The sequence below is a fragment of the Dendrobium catenatum genome, unplaced genomic scaffold, assembly GCF_001605985.2.
Source record: "Dendrobium catenatum unplaced genomic scaffold, ASM160598v2 fragScaff_scaffold_1373, whole genome shotgun sequence".
NCBI lineage: Eukaryota > Viridiplantae > Streptophyta > Magnoliopsida > Asparagales > Orchidaceae > Dendrobium > Dendrobium catenatum.
The window spans coordinates 315,430-339,186 of record NW_021319835.1 but is presented as its reverse complement, the minus strand read 5'-3'; the positions used below and the strand labels follow the sequence as shown (position 1 = coordinate 339,186).

The 23,757-nt window shown below is 32.3% G+C and overlaps 2 protein-coding genes across 4 annotated transcripts; one reads left to right on the top strand and one right to left on the bottom strand.

Moving 5' to 3' along the window:
- The first annotated feature begins 3,565 nt into the window (after positions 1 to 3,565).
- Positions 3,566 to 16,982, top strand: LOC110112244 (costars family protein). 2 transcript variants are annotated; one of them, XM_020844398.2, is made up of 2 exons: positions 3,566 to 3,702; positions 16,647 to 16,982. In XM_020844398.2, the coding sequence occupies exons 1-2, from the start codon at positions 3,622 to 3,624 to the stop codon at positions 16,842 to 16,844; spliced, it is 279 nt and encodes a 92-aa protein (XP_020700057.1). In that variant the 5' UTR covers positions 3,566 to 3,621; the 3' UTR covers positions 16,845 to 16,982. The 2 variants fall into 2 exon arrangements, with proteins under 2 accessions (XP_020700057.1, XP_020700055.1); XM_020844396.2 differs by lacking the exon at positions 3,566 to 3,702 and adding an exon at positions 6,705 to 6,897.
- A 694-nt stretch (positions 16,983 to 17,676) lies between these two features.
- LOC110112243 (1,4-dihydroxy-2-naphthoyl-CoA thioesterase 1) lies at positions 17,677 to 23,375 on the bottom strand. 2 transcript variants are annotated; one of them, XM_020844394.2, is made up of 3 exons: positions 23,154 to 23,375; positions 18,971 to 19,162; positions 17,677 to 17,977 (listed from the first exon to the last, which is right to left on the bottom strand). In XM_020844394.2, exons 1-3 carry the CDS (start codon positions 23,319 to 23,321, stop codon positions 17,825 to 17,827), a joined length of 513 nt encoding a protein of 170 aa, XP_020700053.1. In that variant the 5' UTR covers positions 23,322 to 23,375; the 3' UTR covers positions 17,677 to 17,824. The 2 variants fall into 2 exon arrangements, with proteins under 2 accessions (XP_020700053.1, XP_020700054.1); XM_020844395.2 differs by lacking the exon at positions 23,154 to 23,375 and adding an exon at positions 19,981 to 20,245.
- Between the last annotated feature and the right edge of the window lie 382 nt (positions 23,376 to 23,757).

Genomic DNA, 23,757 nt, shown 5'->3' with positions numbered 1-23,757 from the left:
GATTTAAATACTTGTTATGGTTTAGCTAAGATGTCCTTTAAGATTTGTGAAACTATAAATGTCTTTGATGTTTTGCTTTGTGATGACATTTGCAGTTTCATGGCTTTTATGTTATCTTTTATTTTATTTGGTTGTGAGGAATAAAACTTCTTTTATTTTTAAATGTTAACTATGAGGTAAGAAATTAGCCAAAACGAGGTGTATTAGTTGAAAGAGAGCAGATAATATTGTTATATGTTTACTACTTCTATCAAGTTTAGGGGATTAATTTATGTCATTGTCTAAATTATGTAACGTTGTGTGGTTTGTTTGATGTGTTTTACTGATGTTTGTAAATGTTTTAGTGTTATATTGTATTGATGCGATAAATTATTGTATTTTGCAATCCTAATTTATCTGAGTAGTTAAAGTATTGTGCTCTCAATTAATTTAATGTCAACATTGTTTGAACATCTCAATATTGAAGTTTTTTTTGTGACGACTTTCTTACTGCTTTATAAATCGGCTTTTTAATACAAAAATTTCTTGAAAATAAGAAAAAAACAATGATCAAAAGTTGTCCCAAACAAAACTTAAATTATGATCCTCGTTAACTGCATTTACCAATCTCAGTCATCCAATACATTTTGAATGATTTGTATTAATTCTACTCAAGTTTGTCAAAAATGTTGTGATTTTGAAAAAGTTAATCCTTGACATCCTAAGTGATATTGCATGGTGAGATTGATAAATGATCTTGGTAATTAAAAAAGACTCAAATTTCTCTCAGGAGGTCTATTATGCAGAAACTTCTTTTGTACAATCAAGCTAAGGAGATCTTTATGATCATTATTTTATATGATATTCCATTAAAAATTGATATAAGCCAATTTTTCATGTTGTGTGAGTGTGCGTATGTATATATATATAGCGTGTCACAGGAGAAATGTGCTAAAATGTGCTAAATAAATATAGTGACACAGGAGAAATGTGCTAAAATAATGTTGTTAGAATACAATGATTTGATTTATTATTAAAGTATTATTGTTATTTAGTTAAATTAATGTTGTCATAGCAAGTTAGGGCTGAGGAGAAAGTGGAGAAGCCGTTCTACAGCAAAAAATTCTCTGGGTCTCAAATTAAGCTAGCCCAATTTAAGGGATCTTAGCAAGGCAAGCTCATTAAAGTGGGGAAATCGCCAACTCTCTAACTCGCCAAAGGATAAAGTACTTAGTAACTTGTTAGGACCATTATAACTTTTTACAACCTACTCGGCTCCAAGGAAGTTAGGACTACTCGCTCGAGGATTAGCTCACATCTATATATTCAGCTAGTTTGCAATCTCCTTAAGACGAGATTAATAACAATGTTTACAAGGTAATGACAGTGCTCAAACATTAATAGCACACAATTTGCCACAATTCTTGCTAGAAAATAAATGCATATTTCCTTATAAAATGGGCTACGTGCCTCTGTAACTATATGAGGAAGTTATTAAAATTTATCATATATATTCTACAACACCAAATAGTAGGCCTAGGCCTATAAAATAGGTCCTGGGGTGCTAGCATCATTAACACATTCCCCATCACCGGTCTCATTAAATCTTATAAGTAAGCTACAAGTATCAGCTATGGATAATTTTGGATTCAACATCTTCTAAGGAGCGATGAGCTAAAATTCTTCCACAAGCTAAAAACAAAGTTCTATGAGAAGTTGAGCATCCTATCCAAGGGGAATCAACCAACTTGGATCACTATTATTTTGTTACCAATGGATAGCTGGTAAAGATGGTAGAGAGACTCATTAGAAAGATCTAAGGAATTTGGAGCAAGCCTTTACAATCCTCTAGAGGGCAAAAGCACCTAAAGGGGTTATCAATCTCAGCTATTTGGAGAAAAATGTTAGGCACAAGGGCATCATGTTCAAATCCATTAAGAGATGATAGTTATTATCTCAAAAATGATGAAAAATCCACCTAAACACGATGAGCGGGGAAAAGTACGCCACAACAATTGAATGGTTTCTCTAGAATATCATAAAGGTGATACCCTGAATAGGTTCAAAATTTCCTACCTCAAATCTTATAAAGACAGGATTGATCCCACGTTCAATGTGGGCTATTATAAGTCATTCACCTCCTTACAAAGTCTCAACAATGCCATGAGATGCTAATTATTCTTCACAATCTTCAATGAATCACTTCTCTGGTGGTACTCTCAACTTCCGTCATAAATGATAAGCTTCTGTGTCTAATTCAAAAAATTATTCATAACCCACATCACTAGTGTACAAAATCCATTGAAGATCTTCCAGCCTTTGTTGAAGATGAGACAAGAGCTACACAAGTCCCTAATAAATTTTATTGTGAGATTCCTAAGAAAAATGTTGGATGTAAGAAACTTGGAATTGGCAGTGGCTTAAGGTGCCCTTACTCAAGTTCTATAAGAAAGATATTTTTGTTATACCCTTGGCCTACAATAGTCAAAGATATTAGTCGAATTTATTGAACTCACCAAAAATCACATCAATGTCGAGGAGTACAACAATGGATTGATTGTTTTATTCTCAAGTCAAATAAAAGATCTTGCATCACGGAGCTCATGACAATCTCTTAGAGAAAAAAAAAAGTCAATGAATGATGCTGAGATTATAAATAAGGCTACACCTTTAGCAAAACTTTTCCATGGACGTAGCAAAGGAGAGGTGACTACATATAGAACCCCATCCCAACAACAAGAGGTAGGAAATATCACCCCCTACAGCCCTCCTCATCAATACGTGAACATCACTCCGTTAAGTGTCTTAATAATTGAGCTTATGGAAGCCATCCAAATCAAAAACTTCTTTAAGAGATTACCTCTTAAAGACTAGGGCACACATCATAGATCCGTTGCAATATTATGCCTTCCATAGAGATTATGGCCACAACATAGAGGATTGAAGAATATTTTAAATAAATGGAAAATGGATTTTTTAGATCAATCACCATTAATTTTATTTAATTGAAGAATATTTTAGAAATGGCGCTCAAATTCTTTGCGTGGTGGTCAAAGATTATTATTGCTCTATGCTTAATACAATTTATCGTTCAAGAAAATATGATAATATTATAAATAACTTAAGTTGTTTTATTTGATTGATTTGATTTAATTATGAAAATATAAGTTTAATAATTAATTTTAATGTAATTTTTATTTTTATTTTGGTTTGAATTTTTTTTTTATAAAATTTATCATATTAAAAATTAAATTAATAACCTATGTGAGTTGTGAATAAATATTTGATAATAAATAAGTAAAATGTGAATATCATTTATACATTATAAATTATACATTAATAAAAATTATTGATATTTTATTTAGTATTAATTATATTTATTTTTAGATTAATTACATGTTAGTTCATTTAAAATCGAATAAAAATTTAGCTAAACTTAACTCAATTATAAAAAACATATTTGATCGATTGATTTTTTTTAATTTAAAATTAAAACCAATTAATTTTTCTAAATCAAATAGATTAAAATCTACCAAAGGTACACCCAACCTGAGAAAGCACGCAATGAACTGAAACCTCAGAGTTTTAAAAGCTGGAAATCGGGGAGGAAGCGGAGAGAGAGAGAGAGAGAGAGAGAGAGTAATGAATGTGGACGAAGAAGTAGGGCGGCTCAAGGAAGAGATTCAGCGATTGGGTCAGTCCCAGCCCGATGGTTCTTTTAAGGTAAATCACCTTCAAAGATCTCCCATTTGACCTTTTTTTTTCCACTTGGATTAACGCCTTCTTCCATGTTTTTGTCGATCTAAAACTTTCAGTCTTTTAAAATTTTAAATTTTATAGTTTTCCCATGAACTCTTTGTTAAATGTTGTCATCGAAAGCATTGCGGCTTGATTAGTAGATCTGGTAACATTTTGGTGTTTTTCCCATGTCTTAGTAGGAGATTGGTTCCAGGAGCTCTGTTTCTCTGGAGTTGTTATCAATTTTACTTCTTGAGCTTGTTTGGCTTGATAATTGATATTGAAAATTGTCTACAATTTCATTGTGTTGATTTTAATATAATATACCATTAAGATTTGATATAAGCCTTTTTTTATGTTGTGCTTCTCTTGATATATATATATATATAGCATGCACAGGAGAAGTATGCTAAAATAATGTTGAGATTAAAGATGCAGAAGTATATAATGGTGGTGTTAGAATATAATGATTTGATTTATTAAAGTATTATTGTTATTCAGTTAAATTAATGTTGTCTTAGCAAGTTAGGGTTGAGGAGAGGTGGAGAAACCATTCTACACCAAAAAATTCTCTGGGCCTCAAATTAAGCTAGCCAAATTAAAGGGATCTTAGCAAGACAAGCTCATTAAAGTGGAGAAATCACCAAATGATAAAGAACTTGGTACCTTGTTAGGACCATTACAACTTGTTACATCCTATTAGGCTCCAAGGAAGATAGGACTACTCGCTCGAGGATTAGCTTACATATGTATGTTTAGCTAGTTTGCAATCTCCTTAAGACGAAATTAATAACAACATTTACAAGACAATTACATTGCTCAAACATTAATAGCACACAAATTGTCACAATTCTTGCTAGGAAGTAAAGCCATATTTCCTTATCAAATAAGCCGCCCGAGGAAGTTATTAAAATTTATCATATATATTCTATAACACCAAATAGTATGTCTATGCCTATAAAATAAAAGGTTCGGGGATGCTAGCATCATCAAATCATTGACACTAACACTTAAGTCTTTGTTGATAAATCTCAACACATTCCCCATCACAAATCTCATAAAATCTTATAAATAAGCTCCAACTATCAGCTGTGGACAATTTTGGATTCAACATCTTCCAAGGAGCGATGAGCTTGGATTATGCCACAAGCTAAAAGCAAAGCAATATGAGAACTTGAGCAACCTATCCAAGGGGAATCAACCAACTTGGATCACTATTATTTTGTTACCAATAGCTAGATAGCTGGTGAAGATGGTAGAGAGACTCACTAGAATGATCTTGGGAATTTGAAGCAAGCCTTTACGATCCTCCTGAGGGCAAAAGCACCTAAGGGGTTATCAAACTAAGCTATGTAGAGAAAACTGCCATGCACAAGAGCATCATGTTCAAATCCATTAACAATTGATAGCTATTATCTCAACAATGATGAAAAATCCACCTAAACACGATGAGCGGAGAAAAGGAAACCGCAACAATTGAATGCTTTCTCTAGAATATCATAAAGGTGATACCTTGAATAGGTTCAAATTTCCTTCCTCAAATCTTATAAAGGGATGATAGATTCCACCTACAATGTGGGCTATTTTAAGTCATCCACCTTCTTACAAAGTCTCGATAATGCCATGAGATGCTAATTATTCTTCACAATCTTCAATGAATCACTTCTTTGGTGGTACTTGCAAATTCCATCATAAATGATAAGTTTTTTTGTCTAATTCAAAAAATTATTCATAACCCACATCACTAGTTTGCAAAAGCCATTGAAGATCTTCTAGCCTTTGTTGAAGATGAGACAAGAGCAAGACAAGTCCCTAATAAATTTTATTGTGAGGTTCCGAAGAAAAATATTGGACGTAAAAAACTTGGAATTGGCAGTGGCTTAAGGCGCCCTTACTCAAGTTCTATAAGAAAGATCTTTTTGTTATACCCTTGGTCTATAATAGTCAAAGATATTAGTCGAATTTCTTAAACTCACCAATAATCACATCAATGCCAAGGAGTACAACAATGAATTGATCGTTGTATTCTCAAGTCAAATAAAAGATCTTGTCGCAAGGAGCTCATGACAATCTTTTAGGGAAAAAAAAACCAATGAAGGATGTTGAGATAAGAAATAAGGCCACAACCTTAGCAGAACTTTTCTATGGTCGTAGCAAAAGGAGAGGTGACTACATACAGAACACCATCACAACATCAAGAGGTAGGAAATACCACGCCCTACTCATCAATATGTGAAAATCACCCCGTTAAGTGTCTTAATAATTGAGCTTATGGAAGCCATCCAAACCAAAAACTTCTTTAAGAGATTACCTCTTAAAGACTAGGGCACACATCATAGATCCGTTGCAATATTGTGCCTTCCATAGAGATTATGGCCACAACATAGGGGATTGAAGAATATTTTAAATAAATGGAAAATGAAGTTTTTAGATCAAATACCATTAATTTTATTTAATTGAAGAGTATTTTAGAAAGTGCATAAAACGAATGGCGCCCAAAGGATTGATGTGGTGGTAGAAGATTTTTGTTGCTATCTCCTTTATACAATTTATCGTCCAAAAAAATGATAATAATATAAATAACTTAAGCTGCTTTATTTGATTTAATTATGAAAATATAAGTTTAATATTTAATTTTTTTTGTTTGAATTTTATTTTTATAGAATTGATCAAATTAAAAATTAAATTATATTAAATTAATAACCTATGTGAGTTGTGAATAAATATTTGATAATAAATAAGTAAAATGTGAATATCATTTATACATTATAAATTATACATTAATAAAAATTATTGATATTTTATTTAGTATTAATTATATTTATTTTTAGATTAATTACATGTTAGTTCATTTAAAATCGAATAAAAATTTAGCTAAACTTAACTCAATTATAAAAAACATATTTGATCAATTGATTTTTTTTAATTTAAAATTAAAACCAATTAATTTTTCTAAATCAAATAGATTAAAATCTACCAAAGGTACACCCAACCTGAGAAAGCACGCAAAGAACTGAAACCTCCGAGTTTTAAAGTCGGAAATCGGGGTGGAAGCGGAGAGAAAAAGCGAGCGAGCGAGCGAGCGAGAGAGAGAGAGTAATGAATGTGGACGAAGAAGTAGGGCGGCTCAAGGAAGAGATTCAGCGATTGGGTCAGTCCCAGCCCGATGGTTCTTTTAAGGTAAATCACCTTCAAAGATCTCCCATTTGACCTTTTTTTTTCCACTTGGATTAACGCCTTCTTCCATGTTTTTGTCGATCTAAAACTTTCAGTCTTTTAAAATTTTAAATTTTATAGTTTTCCCATGAACTCTTTGTTAAATGTTGTCATCGAAAGCATTGCGGCTTGATTAGTAGATCTGGTAACATTTTGGTGTTTTTCCCATGTCTTAGTAGGAGATTGGTTCCAGGAGCTCTGTTTCTCTGGAGTTGTTATCAATTTTACTTCTTGAGCTTGTTTGGCTTGATAATTGATATTGAAAATTGTCTACAATTTCATTGTGTTGATATATTTCTCATTATGTAGGGGTTGTTTGGCTACTTGCAGGATTTAGTGGATCTTGTAAATCCAGAGCTAGTAAATCGTAGATACGTTAAACTTGAAAATTATTTGATATAGTAAATTCTAGTAAAGTGTTTGACAAATTTCAAGATTTAGGATTTAAAACAATAAGGAGAGAATCGGCGAGGAGAAGTTGTTTAAATATCTTAAATCCTTCTTTCTAAATCTGAGATTTAGTCTAAAACTGGAGGAAAACTGGATTTAAGTAGTTAGTAAATTTTATGTGGCTAAAAAAATTATTTGGCAAGATTTAGCTTAATTCCTAGCTAATTCTTACAACCAAACAGCACCGTGAAGTTATTCTGACATTGTGCAGTGTTTAAATGAATTTTGTTATTGATGATTCTCCACCTCCTGGTATACTGAAGTAAGTTTAAGAAAAGAGAAGAAGGGAGGTGATTGACTGCTAGAAGAATTTCGTTTCTCTTGTTAATTTGCATAGGGAATTCATGCAACCTGAACCTGATAATTGTCTGTTGAAAAGAAATTTTTCATTTTTTTTTTCAGTGTAATAATAATATTGAAAAATAGGCAACTAAACATAAAGTAAGAATACTAAGATTTTAGATTTATATGAAAAATCTTAGAGGGGTAAAAACCACGAGCAAAGGAGGAATATTCACTATAACGAATGCCGGTACAAGAGAATAGTAACAGTTCTCATAACATAACCGTAAACTATAATTGCATGCATATCAATGTTGCATCTTTTTTAATGGTCGTTTTTCTCACTTGTTCAAGTTCAATCCTCTTGAGTGTAGTCTGTAGAATATATATCTTCAGTAGTTGCTACCACATGTGGATTATTTCACTCTCTGTCTCAGATTAACCACTCATCCAACCCAGCTAGCTTTTGAAATCCTGGTAACCATCTGGATCAATTTGTAAAATGCACTATAGGTCCAAGTAATGGAGGGGATAACAGCTTATCTTTCCTCTTTATTAAAGGTGCATTTGAAAAAGCAAGGGCTCCTTGGATTAGAGAACCCAAATCTCAGCTTACCAGTTCCTTGTTTGTGGGGATCATTATTCCTTATTACAAAAAGCTTCTAAGTCCTAGCAAGATCCGAAGCATATAAGGCTAAAAGGCTGGTTGAGAAGACAACTAAGGAATAAACCCTAACAATGCTCTTATCACATATGGCTTATGCAACTTGCCAATTAACACATTAAATAATTAATTTTATAGCGTTTATATGAAGTCCTTTCAAGTTTGAAGTGGCGAAGTACCTATGAAAATTCTAGAACTCACTTCATTAAGATCTTAACCTAGGATAGGTTCTAATAAAAACTTATCCCCCCTAATTCAATCTAGCTAATACTTGAATCATTTTTGTTTGATGAAAAAAATTTGGGCACGGCATCCATTAGTTTATTTTTATTGCAAATCATAAATGATTTTTTTGATGGCTCATTTGAATATGTATGATTAGTTTGAATATTAATGGCCAATGTGATTACCTTTGCACCATCCAAAGTAGCTTGCTGGTCCTATGGTTATAATACGGTTCTTGTGTTATTACATTTGCTTTATCTTTTAGTCGGTCTTACCCTCAAGAGTGATTTCCTGGCAACATTTTTTCTTGAACAAGAATGAGCCAATTTCCCATTATTAAAGCCCTTCTCTTCCAATATTATATTATGTTATTCCAAAATGCTCCTATTTGACTATCACATGTTCAGTTTCATTGCACATTTTGTTTGAAGCCAGTATATATTTTTCTTTGATATTATTAATGACATCCCATTCACAGCTTTAAAATAATCTTGCATCATCCTATTAATCACCATTTGGTTTTGACATCTGTTGTGATAAAAGAGAGCATATCTAAATCTTTGGTTTTAAGAAATTTGCATATATTCTCAATCAAAGTTTTATAAATTTAGCAAATAAATTTGATTAAAATCTGAAAGCATAGAGACATGAAGGCATATGAATAATAATCCAAAGTGAGCTATAAGATAGATATTATTGTTTTAACCAAATCTTTGCAACAACCACAATGAGATTTTCAATTAATTATATATAAGTAGTAACAAAACTAATTTATAGCAAGAAAGATTTATGAATCATAGGCATTAGAAAGAACATGGAAAGAACACAAAAATTTATTTGATTTGAGTTCTTAAGAACTCTACATTCATGGGGCAACCTCGATCTTAACTATCTTGTTAATCTTTATGTATGAAAGAGACAATTGATTTAATTAGAAAAATTAGAAATAGAACTAATGAATCTCAAGCAAAAAAAAAAAAAACTCTAAACTATACTTTGCTAATCTTTCTTCAAAAAAAACTTTTTAGAAAGAAAGATAAACCTATTATTCAAGCTTATAGCCAACATATGCAAAGATATAGATCAATCAAATGGACCAAGTAAATCAACCATGTTGTTTTATTCTTCCTCCTTGAAAAAAAACCTAGAAAGAGAGCAACAAGATAAAACCCTTCTCTATTTCACACACACACACAAACACACAAAGAATTTCTTAAATAATAATCATTAGTTGTAATAAATTTCATTAATTAACTATAATTAATAGAAAGAAAAGGAAAATTTTAATTAATTTTAAATCCCTTATATCAATTCTCCACTTTAATTTAAAATAAAAGAATTAACATGAAGAAATTGCTAAAAAATAATATCAAATTTACTTGTACATTTAGAAAATTTAGACAATATCTAAATTTTGTGAGAGGAACTACCTTGGTTGTCATGCCTGCTAGATTATTGTGTGTTGTCACTTTTATAAGCTTCACTGCACTTGAATTTATCAAGTCAAGTATGAAATTAAAACGGACATCCCCGTGCTTTGTCTTTCACGAAATACCAGTTTTTTACACAAATGTAAAGCACTCCATCTGTCTTTATAAATTGTGATGGCATTGTGAAATATACCAAGCTCACTAAGCAGACTCTATAACCAAACTGATTCTTTCATAGCCTCTGTAGCAATATTATTTTCTGCTTCTATTGAGGATAATGCCACAATAGACTACAAATGAGATGTTAAGTTGACAGGACCTTCATAAATCACAAACACATTACCTATAGTAGATCTTCTTCTATTCAAATCTCTTTTAAAATTTGAGTCAACAAAACATGTAACACAACAACATCAACACTTGATCTAAAAAAATACCGATAGTCAGAGTTCCCTGAATATATCTTAGTAGTCATTTAACTGCTTTCCAATGTTGTAATCCTGGATTAGACATATATCTATTCAAAACACTAATAGAGAAAGCAAGAACTGGCCTATAATAAACCATAGTATACATAAGAGATCCAATGACGCTGGCATAAGGAATTTTTTTGCATCTTTTTATTGTCTTCATTTGAATTTGGACATTGAGTTGCAAATAGCTTAAACTAACTCCCATAAAACAAACTAACTGCTTATGAACCTGACATTGAAAATCTTTCAAGAATCTTTAAAGATAGCTTTTTTGAGACAAACATAATTGCCTTTTCCTATGAGGTACATTCCAAGTTTTTTCTTTGCTTCACCTAGGTCCTTCGTATCAAATTCAAACTTTAGAATGTGTTTAAGCTTGTGAATTTTCAATCTATCTCTACTAGCTAACAACATGTCTATGAACAAATCAAACTCCCATCTAGCAAAGTGCTAAAATAAAGACATCCATTATAACTGCTCCTTTTGAAACATATACTCAACATGAATATATCAAATCGTTTGTACCATTGCCTTAGAGATTGTTTTGATCCATTTAATGATTTTTTAAGAAGACAAATTTGATCGTCCTTATTTCTTATAACATATCCATTAGGTTGAGCCATTCGAATTTTCTCCTTGAATTCATAATGCAAGAAAGTTGTCTTAATATTAAGCTGTTATAATTCGCAATTAAAGAAAGCCGCTAAACTCATCAATATTTATATTGATGTATGCTTGACAACAGTGGAGAATATATCAGTATATTCTATACATTCCCCCTGAGTGTAACCACTAGCAACCAATCTATTCTTGTATCTATTTGGTTCACTTTCAATGTTTCCTTTTTTAATTTTATAAACCCGCTTATATGAGATAACCTTTTGATTCTCTTCTCTATCAACAAGAATGCAAGTTTTATTCTTAAGAAGAGAGTTATATTCATCTTGCATTGCTTGAATCCATTTTTTTGAATCATTGCTAGGAATAGCTTCTTTGTAATTTAATGGTTCGGGCTCGTTATACTCAAGTGCTGATAACAGAACAAATTCAATTATTTCTGCATATCCATATTTTGATGATGACTTAATGTTCTTTCTTTCTTAATCACATGAAAATAATCACTGTTATCATTAGATGTTATTTTGGTTCTTGATTGTTGAATACTAGACTTGTGGATCATCGCTTCCATAATTTGTGTGTATAGGAGGCTCCATCTCAAACTCATAATAATCTTTATCAGAACTTATATTTTTGTATTTTCTGACTAAAAAATGTATAATTTGCCTTCATTAAAAATAACATATTGGCTGACTATTATTTTAATACCAGTATAACTCAAATCCCACAATTTGTACCCTTTAACACCTGTAGGATAACCTAGAAACACACATTTAATTGATCTAGGCTCCAACTTTCCTTTGTTCTAATCAGTATAAGCTATACAACCAAAAACCTTTATATGTGTCTATTCTGGTTGTTTTCCAGTCCATAATTCTTGATGAGTTTTAAAATCAATAACACTTGATGGTGTTATTTATTTATTTTTTTTCTTAGGATATTTAGGCCAATTAAGACAAACTCACACACAAATCGGATACACAAAGACTCGAATCCAAAACCTCTTAGTTGGTAGCCTAAGCTCTCAACCAACAGGCCAAGGTGAGTTGTGTGACACTAGATGGCTTTATGTTTACTAAGTAACATGCTGTAGGAAGAGCTTACTAAATTCATCCAAATTATCATTCATTCTATTTTTAAGGAATATTTCTTTAAATAATTTGTTTAGGAAAATTGATATAAGTGATTTAAAATTAATTACATTCTTTCTTTTATTTATATTAATTATGATTAATTAATGTAATTAATTACAACTAATGATTATTAATTAGGGAATTCTTTTAATTCACTATATATATATATATATATATATATATATATATAGTGAGACTTACCATTCATTCATGGGCAATAAAATTGAGAGTTGCTAGGTTGGAGAACAGAGCCAAAGGAAGAATCGGGGCTAGGGCTCGTTCTTGAGAGCTCGTCTTCTTTTATCGAGAGACAAGTGAAATAGAGAAGACTTTCTTTTGTTTCTCTCTTTCTAGATTTTGTTTCAAGGAAGAAGAAATCAAAATGGTTGATTTGCTTTATCCCTTCGATTTCCCTTGCTTGGGTTCTTTGTAAGATCTATATCTTTGCATATGTTGGCTATAAGCTTGAATCATAGGTTCGTCTTTCTTTCTAGAGAGTTTTTTTGAAGATAGGTTGGTAAAGTATAATTTAGGTCTTTTTTTGATTAAATCACTTATATCTATCATTCACAAAGATAAATAAAAGAGTTACGGTCGGGGTTGCCCCGTCGATGTTAAGTTCTTAAGAATTAGAAATATGTAAATTGTTGTGTTCTTACTATGTTCTTTCTAATGTCTATGATAGATATATATATTTCTTGCTATAAATTAGTTTTATTGTTACTTATGTATAGCTAATTGTAAATCTCATTGTGGTTGTTGCAAAGATTTGGTTAAAAAAAGAATCTATGTTGCACCAATACGAATACGAGACACGTCAATTCTTAAAAATACATGATACGGGTACGGCGAGGACACGTCATTATAATTTATAAATCATATATAAAAATTAAGAAAACAATTAAAGCATAATTGATGTGAATCAATGTAGGAATTGCATTGAGAAAATAAAATGAAAGTTATTTAAAGCATTGTCAAAAACAAATTTTATTACCAATAAAATGAGGGTTTAAATTATTCTAGGTAATTAACTTGCTTAGGCGAAGATTTGCTTTGAGATAACCAAACAATTCATAATACTCCCAAAATAAAAGATCTACTTAATTGCTCATAACAAAAATCTCACAATTAATAATGAAGAATTTCACCTTGAGTACCCTCTCTCTCTCTCGTTCACTCTTGGGCTTTAGCAGAGAAGAAAGAACCATACGAGGATGAGGAACACCACTACGAAGAAGGCGACGAAAGACTTTGTTACCGGAGAGGTATCCGCCAGGGAATGTGGTGGTGGATGGCGTCCGATGATCGTCCAAGTGTAACCACGAAACTGTCGGTCGAAGATACTTGCGAGAATCGGGACGACTCGCTCCAAGTACTCTTCAATTGTGGCGTCGTCTTCAAATCCTACGTCAAAGCAAGGAGAACGTAGGATATCAATGCTCCCGTCGGCGTGGAATACTAATCCCCATTCAAGCTCCGGATCCGCCATTCGACATTGAAGAAGGGATCGAAGGAGACAAGAGAAGGGATTTGGGCCGTGGGCTATGGAGAGGATTGGAGGGAAAATCTGAAATTATATTTCAGATTTTGGGTGGGGAAGGAGCCGTTATTTGCTCTTAAAATTTCCCCCAATTAGGTGGGAGAGGGGGGCGGTTAAGGTGGGAAATTAAGGGGGTGATTATGAGGTGCTTAGGTGGCAAGTAGAGAGAGAAAATTATGTGTTGGGGCCGGCCAAGCCAAGGAAGAAAGAGGAGGGATTTGATTAATTAGTGGGCCCAAGGTTTTAAATAAAATCTGAGCTTTAATTTCATATTTTAATTAATTAGGAGTTTCAAATGAGGGGGGGAGGGAAATTTGAATTTGAATTTGGATCATTAATTCTCAATCAATTATTCATTAATTTGAGGAGTCAAATTAGGAAGCAAATAAAGAGAATTGATGGCAGAATTCAAACTTCTTCATGCACTGAAACCGGCGGGATTAGCCAGGGGAAAGGATGGCCGGGCTGTAGAGGAGGAGGCGGTGGCTGTGCTGGGGCCGGCGGCTTGTCCAGCCAGTGGCAAGAGGGGAACGGGAGGGGAGATCGGCGGGATCAAGGGGCTTTGGCTGAGTCGGCTGCAGGAAACGTGAAGGGGGAGAGAGGCGGGTTCGGGTGGAGGGGAAATTTTGCTGGACCGGCTGTAGGGGGAGGGGACGGGTGAATGGGGAGGTGGTGGGGAAGGAAGAAAACAGCAAAAATAAAAAATAAAGCCAAGAGCTCACCAAGGTGGCTGTTGGGTAATTCGGATGGAGCCTCTCCTAGGCCTCCTCTCTTTCTCTCAAGCTCTCAAACATGAAGACAAAGAAAACTCTCAGAAATTTTATTAATCCAACATTAAGCTCATACAATAAGAGGAGACCCCTTTATAAAGGTCTCAAAGCATGAAAAGAAAGAGGCTCACATGCCCATTGGGCTACAACAAACACTACGCCTTCATAAGGGCGAAATCGTCACTAGTACATGAAATAAAAGATACATAAAATAAAATAACATAAAAGACATGACAACATCAAAAATATAAACTCCCGATCGTAGCCGTCGATCTACGCTTCCTTCGCCGATAAACCTGCCTAAAATGTTTGTCGATGACTTCATCAATAATATTTGAAATTACAAAAAAATGAAAGTAGCATCATTTGTAGCCTTGTAGCTTATAATATCAAATAAAAGTAAGCATTAAATGTCTAGTACAACAACAAAGGCAAAAACATAAATTATCTAGCACATGAAGTTTCAACTATTCAATAGAAGGAATAGTATGATTAGCTTCTTCAATGATTTGTCTTTGAACTTCTATAGCATCTTCAATAAATATCATAAATTCTAATTTAGGCTCATTAAGTGAAAGATTAGCAATTTCTAATATTTTCATATTATCAAGATTCTCAAATCCATCTCGGAAATGAGAGAACCTCGCTTGCAACCGCGAAAGTAATTACGACGCATCTTTTTTTTTCGGATTTTTTTTTATTTCTCAACTGATACGCACGTCGTTTTGAAATTAAATAGTGTTTTAATTGGATATGACAAAGCCATATCCGACACGTATCGGTGCCGTATCGGAGGCGTATCTATGTATCAGATACATCACGCCTTCATAAATAGGTGTATCGGTGCATCATAGGCAAGAATATATATCTTATTGGTCAATTTGGATAATTATTCATATGTCAGTCAATTTTATTTGCTAAATTTATTAAACTTTGATTGAGAATATTTGCAAATTTGTTAAAACCAAAGATCTAAATATCATCTCTTTTATCACTTGGGGTTGAGCTTGATGTCATATAATACTTTTATGCAATTCTTATATTTTATGTTATTTTGTTTTTGTAATATATAGATTTCAATTTTATTTCACGTAATTTATTACTTATCACTTTACATCTTGTACAATTTTTTGTTTGATATATCTGTTAATTTGTTTCTTCATAGTTTAATAGAAAGTTAATACGTTTTCCTTTAATATATTATTTGGGTATTATATAAAAAGTCACTTTCAGCATTTATTTGAATTTATTTTACGCATTTTTTTAGTTCTAAGATTTGCTCCTCAAAACGACTTTAGGTTTACACCTCACCTCACGAATGAAAAACGCATAAATACCCGGTTGCACAATTTTATATTTTGAAATAGCGTGGTTGATATTTACCTTTGATTTCGTGCTCCCTGGCCTTATTGGGGGCTATGATTTGAACTTTTTAAAAATAACAGTAACTTTACTCCAAGTTGTTTGATTATATGATAGATAAACACAACTTTTTAGGAAATCTTTTAGGACATTCACAAATATGGCGTTCATCTTATCTACGTTGTGATGTAAAGAATCTTTCACGTTGCATCCGCAAGCCCTCAAACCTGAGAATAAAATCTTAGAAATCGCAGAGTATACTATTTGAGCTAATGCCCTTTGATTATACCAACCATTCGAACTAGTTTTTCTTTAGCCAGATTTTTTAGTCCAACATTAAGTCCATTGAAAGTATGCAGAAGTCGTAGTAGTTCTATGGCTGAGAATAGTCCTGTGAAAAATCCTCTAATGCTAAATGCTACATTTACAGTCCTTTTTGTAGCTCCATAACTCTTCAAAACGGAACTGTGAAAAGTTACCTTGCAAATCAAATAACTAGAAACTGTAGCTAATAAAATCAACTTCTATAAGAAAAGACAAATTTCCTCTTAACTGGCTAAGACTTTGTTGGTCGGCTGGAAATGTTTAAGATCAAATTTAGGCTTCGTTTGGGATGGTTTTTTAAATGCTTCCTAAAGCAACTTTTTAATACAAAGTTTTTATTTTTTTATTAGAAAACTGCTTTAAGAAGCAATAAGTCGTCTCAAACAAAACCTTAATCCATTAATGATCTGAATCTGGAAGTTTTATATGATATTATCTGTAGGTCAAATTCGGCATCCTTTTCAATGATGACCGTTGTGCTAATATATTTGAAGCACTGGTTGGAACCCTAAGAGCAGCTAAGAAGAGAAAGATTGTCAAGTTCGATGGTGAACTGTTGCTTCAGGGTGTTCATGACAATGTTGAAATCACGCTATTACCTTCTCCACCTGCTGAAGCTGTCTCTGTTACTGCATCCTAATCACAATGGTTGAACATCATACTGTTCTTATGTGCTATGATTTTATACTATTTGTTTGAAATGCTAACTTTTAAGCTTCTCCATTTTTTGTCTTCAACAGTTAAGATCACTATGAGAAAAGGATTCAATTAGTTCCTTTTTTTTTCTGAATGATCAAAATTTATATATTAAAAAATTATGTAATGTTAATTAGTAAAATATCTAATTATGATGATAAACATGATTAAGATAATTAATTTTGACAAAGTTGATTAGTGGGGCGGTTTTGTTCGTGCTTGTTTGTTACATAATAATTTGGAATATCTTTCTTAATGTTCTCTAAAATTGTTTTTTAATACAAATAATTTTAATTTATAAAACTTTTAAATTAAAGAGCTGTTTTAAAAAGCAGTAAAAAAGCTGTTCCAAATAAAATCTAAATATCATCCAATATCATTTACTTGTCAAAGCCCTAAAGCCCTAAGAATCAACCACAAAGACTTTTCACATGAAATTTAAACAAATATATATTTTTTTGCTTAATGAATCTAGAAGTATTTAGGTAAAATTTTATTTGAGGATTTTTTTTTCAATTCTAGATAAATTTGCAAGGCCTTATAAGACAATAAAATACTATTACATAAATTAATAGCTTATTCTAATACAATTTAAAATACAATAAGAGAAATAACTTAGCTATTTTAATTAAAAAAAATTATCTTTTCATCACAGAAATTTACGAAAAACAATAAGAACACATTAAGAAAATAATAGCTAAATAGAATTGTGATTATTGTAAAAAGAAACAAAATAGGTAGAAAGATGACTCAAATATACCCTAAGGGGGCTAAGACAAATTATTGAAAGAAATATCATCTCATTATAATAATATGCTTAAGACCTCAGTTGCAAATTATCTTTGGATAAAAATAGATTACATAAGACAGCCTCATCATAGCAATAACATACAAATACATTAAAATATACAAAAAAAAATCAAGTTATAATTTGGCATACTTTCTAAGAGCAACATCAGCGTCTTTGGCATTTTGAGGGATCGGTAGATTTGATAGAATTGTGACTTTGGATGAAGTTATCAAAGCCTCTTTCTCCATAGTTGACTGATTCATTTTCCATATAAGCACTTCCCATACCTGTTTTCATTATTAAGCAAAAACAATTTATATGTAATAAGGTTTCTTATAGCATTTGAAAATATGAATTATTAAGCAAAAACAATTTATATGTAATAAGGTTTCTTATAGCATTTGAAAATTTGAATTATTCTTATGACAAATAATATTGAAAAACAATTTTTCATCTTAAATGACTGGCTTTTATCATAGACTTTAAAGCAGTATTTTAGTACAAAATTTTTAATTTTTGTGTTAAAAAGTTGTTTTAAGAAGCAATAAGAAAGTCATCCCAAATGAAGCCTTAGATATTTAAATAATTGCTTGATAATTTTTAGAAACTTTTTTTTTACTTGCTTTACTTGAGTAAGCTTAAATTATAAAACGAAAATTAAATTCTTAGAATAACTTATAAAATCAAATATTAATAATAGTTAATTACTTAATTAATTAATAATTGATGTTCAATGAGTTATTTAGACTAATATGTTTCTTCAAGTGAAAATTTGAAAGAAACTAAAATATTTTCATCCAAAATTCATAAATTTTAAACAAAAAATTTACTGAAATATCTGAGAAATCTCAAGGTTTTATTAGAATTTAATCTTAGAGATCTCAGTAAATTTCATATGCATTTTGCTTAAACTTTATTAAGGACTTCTTCATTTTATATGCCAAATATTTTTTAAATTGTTTTTAAATAAAAAACATGCCTTAACACTCACTATTTCCAAAAAATAGATTTTTAAATACCGGTCGAACCGGTCAAACCATGAACCTCTCCTTCTTCCGGTCCGTTGTCCGGTCCGGTTTTCAAAACGTTGTTTAAGACTCACTATTTCCAAAAAAAATATTTTTAAATAAAAAATCAAATTAAAATTAAATGTAAATCTGAAAACCGGCGATTCTTTTAAATTTATTTATAATTTTTTTTAACGGGACTAATGCAATAATATAGCCGATCCAACTTTAGCCAAAAACAGAATTTCTATGGCTTATATGCAACTTATTTACCTGAATAGTCCTTCCTTTGTGGACTGGCGCAGCACGGGCGAAGACGAGATCGCCGACGGCCGCGCTACGGAGATGATCAACGCTGAGATGGATGCCGGCGATCCGCCGAAATCCCGACGCAACGTGGGCTCCGATGCTCGCCAACCCCTCCGATATCAGCGCCGAAACTCCACCGTGCAGCACCTTGAATGGCTGTCATATTGCCACGTGTTAAAATCCTCACCATCTCTAGTAAGCTGAAAAGACAGAAAGCGAGGATCGCCCTATATAGGGTGACATTATTTTGTGCATAATAGAATCAGAACGCGCCACATCATTTATTAATCGAATAATATGATATATTATGATTTGTCTCCAGACTGTCTGATATCTGCATAGAATAGTTTCTTGACAGACAGCTAACCTTGATCTTTCTAAAACGGAGTTTTAGTACAAATTTTTTTATTTTTTATTAAAACTCCGTTTTAGAAAGTAATAAAAAAGCCGTCCCAAATGAAGCCTAAGGCATATTTTTTGCACTATAAAATTTTGCTTTAAGAAGTAGTAAAAAAGTTATTCCAAAGGAAACCTAAAAGATCTCGAGTTTGAATCATGTGTTATATGTGAGTGATTTTATCTTAACTAGCATAAATATTAAAAAAAAAACAGTTCTATACCGGATAATTATACCCTAAATTCATCTCAGCCGTCCAATTCATTCTGAACAGCTGAGATTGCACTGCTGAGCTTAGTTGTTCGCATTTCATGTCATTTATTTTCGTATGAATATAATTTTTTCTCATTTTTAGGCTGACAGTAATTTAGCATGACTCATTATTTTGATGAAAATAATAAAAAAAATTATCTGAATATTTTGATGCAAACCTCTTTAATAATTGAGAACAATAATAATCTCAGTATAAATTCAATGATTTTAAAATATCTCAGATGAATAAAAAAAGTTAGAATTACTGGATCCAAAGAGAGAGAGAGAGAGAGAGAGAGAGAGAGAGAGAAGAGGGTTTTGAAACCTGGCAGCAATGATCGGTGACCCGGAGGTGGCCGGTGATTTCGACCGCCGAGACAACGTCGATCTCAAACCCGAGGACGCTGAGCGGTAGGTCGAGTTCCGCTGTCTTTGATGTCGATGGAACAACCGGCGAAGGAGGAGATGGGCTGCCGAGGTTTCTGCTCGCCATAGGAAAATGATTGGGGATTCTATTTGCTGAGGATTTGATCTATGGATAGTAGAGGAGAGCCGGTGGTTGAGTGGGCCGAGTGGTAGTGGTGTAAATCCTATGCAACGTTTTGTGATAAGAAACTATTTAGAGAATTCATAGCCTTTGGATTTTTTTGTTTTACGTGGTAAAGTTGCTATAAGATTTGTGCGCCTTTGTGAGGAATAAATTTATTTAAAAAATTAATTGAAAACCACTTCTGTGAGATGGATCAATTATTATAAAAATAATAAATTGCTTAAAAATATATATATTTTTTTCTTTTCTGAATTTTTCAGAACCTCTATGATTGAATAGGTAGGTGGGGGACTCGGGACCGAGAAAATAGACAAATGAGACGACCTTGTTTAATTACCACTGAGGGCTTTTTTGGTTGCCTACGATTGGCGTGTGAAGTAAATGCAAATTTTTTTTTAAAATTCAGATGGGATGCATTTTAATGTAATAAAAAATTGAAGTATATTTAAAATTTATTATTTAATTTATTCTTAATATCTTTAAAATTCATTTTTAATTAATTTTTAATATAGTAATTGGGAAAAAATAAAGTCAGTTGGCCATCACCATTTGTCACTGACACTATCATCTGTTGTCGCCCCTGTTTGTCCTGACAGTTCTTGTCAGATTCTTGCATTAGGTACCCATAATCACACCCACTCATGTACCCACTCATACCCAATGGATTTGGGTGGGTGTGGGTATGCCCATAGCCTTGTGGGTGGGTATTGGTGGGTACTCAACATCGGGGGATAAATTGATTTACATTGCTAATCATCTATATCTTATATTACTTCAATCCTCACTACATAGTGTGCAGCACTTAACCACACTACGACTATGATAAATTCTGATATGCGTCTTGAAAGTTTGTAATAAGAGCAAAGGGAAATAAGCCTCAAGGCTATCAATCCGTGGCAGACTACATTCAAAAAGCATAGAAAGTGGGTGGGTATATGTGAGTATGTCATCCTGAAAGTCACCATGGGTGGGCGTTGGTGGGCGAAGTCCGTCTGAGTAAAGCATGGGTACCCAACCAAGACTCCATGTAGGGTTTTGGTTCTTGCTACTTATTACTTTCGATAAATTATTATTTCAAATGCACTCTTATATATTAAATTATATGAAGAAAATAAAACCCTCCATTGTATAGTGTACTCAATTAAATTACTCAAAAATATTTTCAATATATTTTTTTAATTTTAAACTAAATTCATTTTACTCTGCATTCATTTTTCATTAAACTAAACATCTCCTTAAACTATATTTTAACACCATTACAAAATCTACTTTATTAAACATGAAATTTCTAGTGATATTTGAATTAAAAAAAAAATTAAAATAAAATCAAGGGTCATTTGAATTTTGATTCTAGTAAATTTATATAGAACTTAATATTAATGATGGCAAAAGTGCTATAATATGAGTTCAAATTAGTCCAACTAAAGTACTTGAAGTACAAAATCTTGTGACATTAACTGATAGAAAAATAATATTTGAATATTATGTGCTTATAATTAAAATGAGTTTCTTGATCAGAGGAATCCAGCAAACTTAAGATCATTCAATTCCAAGATAATTAAGGCACTTAAAATACTTAAAGAACAATCTATAATCAAATGAATCAATATGAGTTATCTATAGAGTATTTTGAGATTTTGGATAAATTTATTAAAATATTTCTCCCAAAATTATAAATAAAATATTATTATTTAGATAAAAGAGAGATGAATTTATAGAGAGATTTGAGATATAACAAACAGTAGAGCCTTATCTGGCACTTGATGGTGATGATCACAACGAGTGATGATGAGCAAAACTCCAATGGTAGCGGAAGGCCGACAAAGCTCAAATGGCTGCAGTCAACAAGCAAAAGGTCCAAAGGCGGCGATCAATCGTTGAAAAGGTCTGATGATAGCAGTCGGGTAGCGAAAGATTTGATAAAAATGGTGTTTGGGTGAAGCTACAAGATTCTTCAAGCCTCTGATCAGCTTTCTTATCTTTATAGCCTAGGGGATTCCTTTCATGTAGAGTGGGGCCTATAGAGAAAATTTGAAACACTCCATCAAACATCCTATATCGATTCTCTTGAGCATAAATCGTTCTTTCAATATTCAAGCATCTTCATGTTGTTGGAATTGAGTGATCATGGACCCTTATATTCATCCCATTAAGCTGCTCGATTCGATTATAAGTATGGAAAATTCAAAGGCATTTTGATCATACAATTAATATTCTAAAATTTTCAATCACGCCTCAAGTGATTGATATGTGCTCATTCGAACTTGAATCATATTATTTTTGGTGTCGTTTGGTTTGTCTCGTCGAGCCGATCAGCCTGACTATACATTTGTTGAAATTAGAATTCACATGATCATAAATTTAATTCTAGAAACTTCAAATTTAGAAGTTCATCAAAAATTCGTTCTTGATCAAAACTAATGATGTATTAACTATAATAGTCATTTGAAATTTATTATTCATATTTTTAATATGAAAATTTAAAAAAATGTGTTTAAATATTTTTATATACAATTTATTCAATGTCTTTGAATTTTATATAATCTCAATAAAAATTAAAAACTTTAAGGGGTTGTTTAGTAACGGGATTTATGAACGATTTGAGCAGAATTTATGCTAAATCCAACCAAAAAAGATATACGTCGGCGAAATAAATCTGCTGTCTGCTCCTTCTTGCAGTAAATCCCGAATTTACTAAATCCTACAATTTGGCTGATTTAACATTTCACCGTTCGCGAAAGTGGGAGAGCAAAGCGATTTATGTCGCCAAACAGTTTTTCAGAATTTACTAAATCTAGATTTACAGGATTCACTAAATCCTATTAAGTCAAATCCTATTTGTTGCCAAACAACCCCTAAAGTTCATCTCCACATATTAAAAAAACAGCTTAGAATCTGCCGCAAATTGATCCAAAGAGAGATAGGGAGAAGAAAGGGTGCTTTAAAACCTGGCAGCAACGGTCGGTAATCACGAGGCGGCCAGTGACTTCGACTGCGGAGACAACGTCGATCTCGAACCCTAAGAGGTCCAGCGATGGGTCGACTTCCGCTGTCTTTGATGGCGATGAAATCGCCGGCGGCGGAGGAGATGGATGGCCGGAGTTTATGCTCGCCATAGTGACAATGGTAGGAGAACTTGTTGATGACTTGATATGTTGAATTATTGATATAAAGGAGGAGAGTCGGTCTTCGAGTGTGGCAGGTGGGAATGGTTGAAAATCATATGCGACTGTTGCATTATAAGAAGCTTATGCGGAGTAGTTTATGGCCTTTGGATTTGATTGTATGTAGTTGAGGTGCCATCAGATTTGTCCACGTTTGTGAAGTTGGAGAAAATTTTAATTTTAACAGAAACTTATAGAAAATAAATTGAGAACCACTTATTGGTGGATCAATTAAATACTTTTTTCTATCAAAATAATATATATATTAAATTTTTCCAAATTTTGAAGAACCTGAATGATTTTAGTAGGAACGTTTCTTTGTTAGAGTATTCTGATTTAAAACTAACTGTAAGTTTGCAATGGGAAATAAATTATCATGCAGCTCATC

Bases quoted from the DNA above. Each gene is read 5' to 3' on its own strand.
- LOC110112244 (XM_020844398.2), top strand. From the start codon at position 3,622: ATGAATGTGGACGAAGAAGTAGGGCGGCTCAAGGAAGAGATTCAGCGA. The intron at 3,703-16,646 runs GTAAATCACCTT...TATTATCTGTAG, and splicing joins AGCCCGATGGTTCTTTTAAG to GTCAAATTCGGCATCCTTTT.
- LOC110112243 (XM_020844394.2), bottom strand. From the start codon at position 23,321: ATGGCGAGCATAAACTCCGGCCATCCATCTCCTCCGCCGCCGGCGATT. The intron at 19,163-23,153 runs GTTTTAAAGCAC...GCAATATGACAG, and splicing joins TTACCGACCGTTGCTGCCAG to CCATTCAAGGTGCTGCACGG. The intron at 17,978-18,970 runs GTAAATAAGTTG...TAATGAAAACAG, and splicing joins ACAAAGGAAGGACTATTCAG to GTATGGGAAGTGCTTATATG.